Genomic DNA, 5,271 nt, shown 5'->3' with positions numbered 1-5,271 from the left:
CCGAGTTTTGTAGCCGTCTCTCCTTTCGCCCTTGAGCCCAATTAGTCACACCTGTGGATCATCGTGGCTTGTTGGGGCTCAAGGAGGCGCACCTAGTGCCCATCGGCTGGCGGTGTATATAGGGGGCACTGGGACTGAGTGGAGTTGCCTCCGTCGGGCAAGCCTGGCCGGACTGCCGTTGCCAGGCGGGGGACTCTGCCCCTTTCCATCACTCGCTACCGACGGGTTGTGCCCCGAAACCTACCCAGGTGCCCCGCGACCTGCTCAGGTCCCCATGTTCCTGCCTGGGAGGTCTGGGCCCTGCCTAGGAGGTCTGGGCCCTGCCTAGGAGGTCTGTGCCCTGCCTAGGAGTTATGCGGCCCGCCCAGAGTTCTCTGCCCCTACCTATCCCTCGCTGCCAACGGGTTGTGTCCCGCAATCTACCCAGGTGCCCCACGACCTGCCCAAGCCCCCGTGTTCCTGCCTGGGATGTCCGGGTCCTGCCCAGGAGTTATGCGGCCTGCCCACTGAATTCCTAGACCTTGCCTGAACTCCGGGATCCTCCCGCCTTGCCTGAACTCTAAGACTTTCCCGGAACCCCAGAATCACCTTGAACATCATGTCCCTCACGTACACCACGGTCACCACATCCTGTCTATCGTTTAGTTGTTCCTGTCCTGCCCCCAGTACTTCAGTGCCTGCGTCCTGCACTTGGGTTCAGCCACCTGTCCCCTTATGACAGCTAAGGGATTGTATAGACGTTATAAATAAGTAGAAATTTGGTCTACAAAAGAATTAAGCATTGAATGGGTTGGTGCATTGAGGAAATAATGACAAAGATCAGGTCAGCCATGATACTGAAAGATGGAGAAGTTTTCAGGGAATATTTTACTTTCTGGAATTAAAATTGATATAGATTGCTTATGCCAATTTTACCATGCCGACATATTACTAGTGCAATTACAGATTTGCAACTTTATTGTCTTTTCTCAAAATAGACACTTTTAAATATTTTAACTATAGAGTACTCACCTCGTGAAGTTCGGTGGTCGCACTGCTGGAACTGTTAGAGGACTTCCCATTGGCACAAAACCTAGTCTTCATATTAATTACTGGGGTGGCTTTACCGTCCAGGTTTAGAAATATGAAATCATTGTTAGTTGCGTCTGGATGCACATCATGGAAAAACGATTGTAGTGGGCCTTTGCTTTCATAGCCAGCTTTATACTTAGGTGGTACTTGCAGATTCATACTTGCTTTTTGACTTCCAATTGGAGAATTCCTCTTGGAATAACGTGACGGATTCCAGCGACAACTATTAATTTCTATTCCACTTCTCTGCGCCTTAACGCAGAGGACTACAATAGCCAAAAGTAAAATGAATGACGTTGCCCCAAATGAAATAATTAAATATAACTTTACACCTGCTTCCCATGACCCAGAAGATGTCGCTTTGCTTACTTTAGATATATTTTCTGTCGTGATGTCCTGCACTGTTACCTGGATGATAACTGTAGATGAAAGTGATGGTGTTCCTTTGTCCCTGACTAAAACTGTAACAATTTGCCTGAACGAATCTTTAAGCAATAACCGGCGAATTGTCCAAATTTCTCCTGTTTCAGGAGCTATAGTAAACAAACTGTTGTCAGTTGGCTGGAGAAGCTGATAGACAATTTGGGCGTTTTGTCCAGAATCTGCGTCTGTGGCTATCACCTTTGCGAGCAAGTAACCCGAATCTGCAGATTTAGGTATGGCCTCCTCTACTGCGGAATCCTTATTGGGTAAAGGAGAAAGGATTACAGGGGCATTGTCATTCTGATCTGTAACGACTATGTTCACTGTTGCGTTACTACTGAGCGGCGGTGACCCAGCATCTTTTACTTGAACGTGGACCTGAAACTTTTTGACTTGCTCATAATCAAGTGACTGTTGCACATAGATTTCACCAGTAGATGAATTGATCGAGACGATGTTTAAAATAGGAAATCCATTGATAAGCTCATCCAAAATATAAAAACTCATTTCTGCGTTATGGTTATAATCAGGGTCACATGCTGATATAGAACCAATATAAGCTCCCTTAATATTGTTTTCCTCCACATATATGGTAAACTCGGCTTGCGTAAAGCGTGGTGCGTTGTCATTTATATCGGAGATCTCAACTTGAATGGTTTTACTGGTGTGGAGTCGAGGGACTCCTGCATCTGTGCATGTAATAGTGATATTGAAGTCAGTATTTTTCTCCCTATCTATGTCACTGGTGGTGGACACTGTGAAATAACTACTAAAAGATCTATCCAGCTTAAAGGGAATATTATCTGTAACGTGACACGAAACCTTTCCATTCTGACCAGTGTCTGCGTCTGTCACTTTTAAAAGAATTGCTGCAGTTGATAGCGGCGCGTGTTCTCGGATTGGACTGAACGTGGAGGTTATTGTTATTTCAGGAGCGTTGTCATTTACATCGGTAATTTTGATAATAACTTTACAGTACCCGGGCACAGCAAAAGGTCCGCCGTCTGTAGCTTTAATAGAAATAATATAATCTCGCGTTTCTTCAAAATCCAGGCTACCAATTACTCGTAGCTCTCCAGTTTCAGAATCCACCGTGAATAGTTGTTTTACACTCTCTGGAGTATTGTCGCTGAAATAATATTTCACATCGCCATTCAGACCTTCGTCTACGTCAACGGCCTTAACTTTTAGCGTCAGAACACCAATTGGTGCATCCTCTGCAATGCTGATCTGATAAACGTTCTGTTCAAAAACTGGCATGTTATCATTTACATCAAGTACCGAGATAATAATGTTCGTAGTTCCGGTTCTTTGAGGAGTTCCTCCATCAATCGCCATCAGCGTTAGCCGGTGAGTTGATTGTTGCTCTCGGTCCAATGGTCGCTCAAGCACTAGTTCTGGCGTACTGATTTGCATATTAGCTATTTCCCCGTCCAAAATGAAATGCTCACTGTGACTGAGCTGATAGGCACGGACACTGTTTGTGCCGGCATCTAGATCATGCGCATTCTGCAGCCTGAAGCGAGTCCCTGGAGACGTCATTTCTGAAATATTCAAGGAGTATTCCGGTGTATCAAAGACAGGCGAATTGTCATTTATATCATAAATTTCAATGTTAATCCCATAGAGTTTCAGCGGATTTTCCATTACCGCCTCCAATTTCATTAAACATTCAAGGGTTTGATCGCATAGCTCCTCCCTGTCTATTTCCTTATTTACGACCAATATTCCTGTTTGCATATTCACATCCACATATTTTGCTTTATGCTGAGAGACAATCCGAAAATTGCGAGCCGAAAGCTCCGCAACATCTAGCCTCAAATCTCGCGCAATGTTTCCAACAAAGGCGCCACGCTCCAGTTCCTCTGAAATGGAGTATCGAAGAAGCCCGCTAACAGATAACGACATGAATAGAAATACTCCGCAAAATGCTCGCATTTTCCACGGTAGAGAGCTCATTAAATCCGTCATTTCTGAGTTAGAGTATTCTAAATACGATCCGATAAGACGGTATTATTTTAAATGAATAACAATTTACAAAAGGTACGTTTGCTCATTACCTTGTTTTGGAAACAAACTGCTCAACATCCAATTGTATTTCTTTTGTGATTGCCAGTTCTCAATACAAAAAGTAAAGTTCCCAAATTTTCAGAAATGTACTCTAAGACGTACATAGCAGATGCAGCAATGAATTCAGTTTGTTCTCCAGTGCCGAACTGTCTTTTGTTTAATGGGCCTAGTGTTGGATCTCTTGCCACATTTCAGCGCCTTATTGGTAGACAGCGACACAAAGAGACTGAATCAATAACAACACAAAATGCTCTTAAAGCTTGCATGTCTTCGCTGGACTCAAAAGGGTGAGAAATTGCTGAACCTGGTGCAACCTAAAGTAATGCGTCTTCTTCTTCTTTGTTTCTGTTTACTCTTGTTTACTTCTGTTTACTCATAACGTTTGGCATCTACATATCCTTTACATCTGGCCTGTCCATACTGAACTTTGGATATTCTGAAGTGCTTGCCTAATTTCTATATTCTGGAAGCATCCACGTAAGCAAAGTATTTGATTCTAATCAGCATCATATAGAATGCATTAGTTTCCTTCTACGGACTGAGAGTTTATGTACAGATTTACAGATTTAATTGATGTCCTTCAAAATTTATCTTTCTATTTAAATATCAAATACTTCAGTGGAGTTCAAATTCAGTTTTCGTCTTCACAAACATTTAACGCGTGATATGTGTTTGTTTGCGACAAACTTCAGGATGTGCTGGGTTAGCCTGCTTGAGTGACCACCCATTCCAGTGTCAGTATAGCATGTCCACAATACTCAGAAAAAAAAAACCAAACAAAACAAAACAAAACTGGCAACAAAACAAACTGGAAGAGGTAGCACAGGTTTTGTGGGTGGGACCGTTATAATTACTCTACTATAGCGTGTGAGAATAGAACTGAGCTTTTTAATAGCTTGGTTCCAATATCTCAACAAACTTTATAATATCAAGTTGCTATCGCTTTAGTGTGTCTCGTACAAAACGGTGTGTCATTTTCATTGGCAAAATAGTCGTGTCATTGGCAAAATTACATGTATCATTTCAGCTGTGCCTAGCCACACTGTCGTGGGTGTAGAGAAAGAAGAGCACTGGGATATGCAGGCATCCTTGAGGGACACCAGTGTTGATTGACAGCGAGGATGTTGTTTCAGATCCGCAGAGATTGTGGTGTCCCGGTGAGGAAGTCAAGGACGCAGTTGTAGAGGGAGATACCGGGGCCCAGGTTTTGGAGAGTGTTGAGTCGAACTGGGGGAATGGTTGTGTTCAGCGCAGAGCTGTAGTCAATAAATAGTATGCATTACTATTGACCAAAAGATACAAACCAAGTGGAAAGCCAGTGATACTGCGTCCACCGTAGACCTTTTGTGTCGATATGCAAATTGCACGGGTCCAGGTCCTTGCTTCGGCAGGAATTCATTCTAGACATAACCAACCTTTCAAAACACTCCATCGCTGTGGATGTGAGTGCCACTAGGTGTAGTGCAAGAGGCAGCTTACCCTGGGCTCCTTGGACACTGATGTGATTGTTGCCCTTTTAAAGCAGGTGTGAGCAGTAAGAGATTCAGGATGTCCTTGAACACTCCTGCCAGTTGCTTGACAAAGAGCCCTTACAGGTACACCACCAGGTCCTAGCGCTTTGCAAGTGTTCACCCTCTAGAAATATGTTCTAGTCGTACCCAACAGAGAGCATTGCGTCACCGGAAGCTGAAAGCATTCTCACCAACT

The 5,271-nt window shown here is 43.8% G+C and overlaps 1 protein-coding gene across 1 annotated transcript; it reads right to left on the bottom strand.

Moving 5' to 3' along the window:
• Window positions 1-996: 996 nt before the first annotated feature.
• On the bottom strand, window positions 997-3,465 carry LOC132405246 (protocadherin alpha-C2-like). The gene has a single exon (XM_059989930.1). The coding sequence runs from the start codon at window positions 3,463-3,465 to the stop codon at window positions 997-999; it is 2,469 nt and encodes an 822-aa protein (XP_059845913.1).
• Window positions 3,466-5,271: the final 1,806 nt, after the last annotated feature.

This window comes from Hypanus sabinus, chromosome 15 (genome assembly GCF_030144855.1).
Source record: "Hypanus sabinus isolate sHypSab1 chromosome 15, sHypSab1.hap1, whole genome shotgun sequence".
NCBI classification, from domain to species: domain Eukaryota; kingdom Metazoa; phylum Chordata; class Chondrichthyes; order Myliobatiformes; family Dasyatidae; genus Hypanus; species Hypanus sabinus.
The sequence above is the reverse complement of the archived record's forward strand: the minus strand, read 5'-3'. Positions and strand labels throughout refer to the sequence as shown.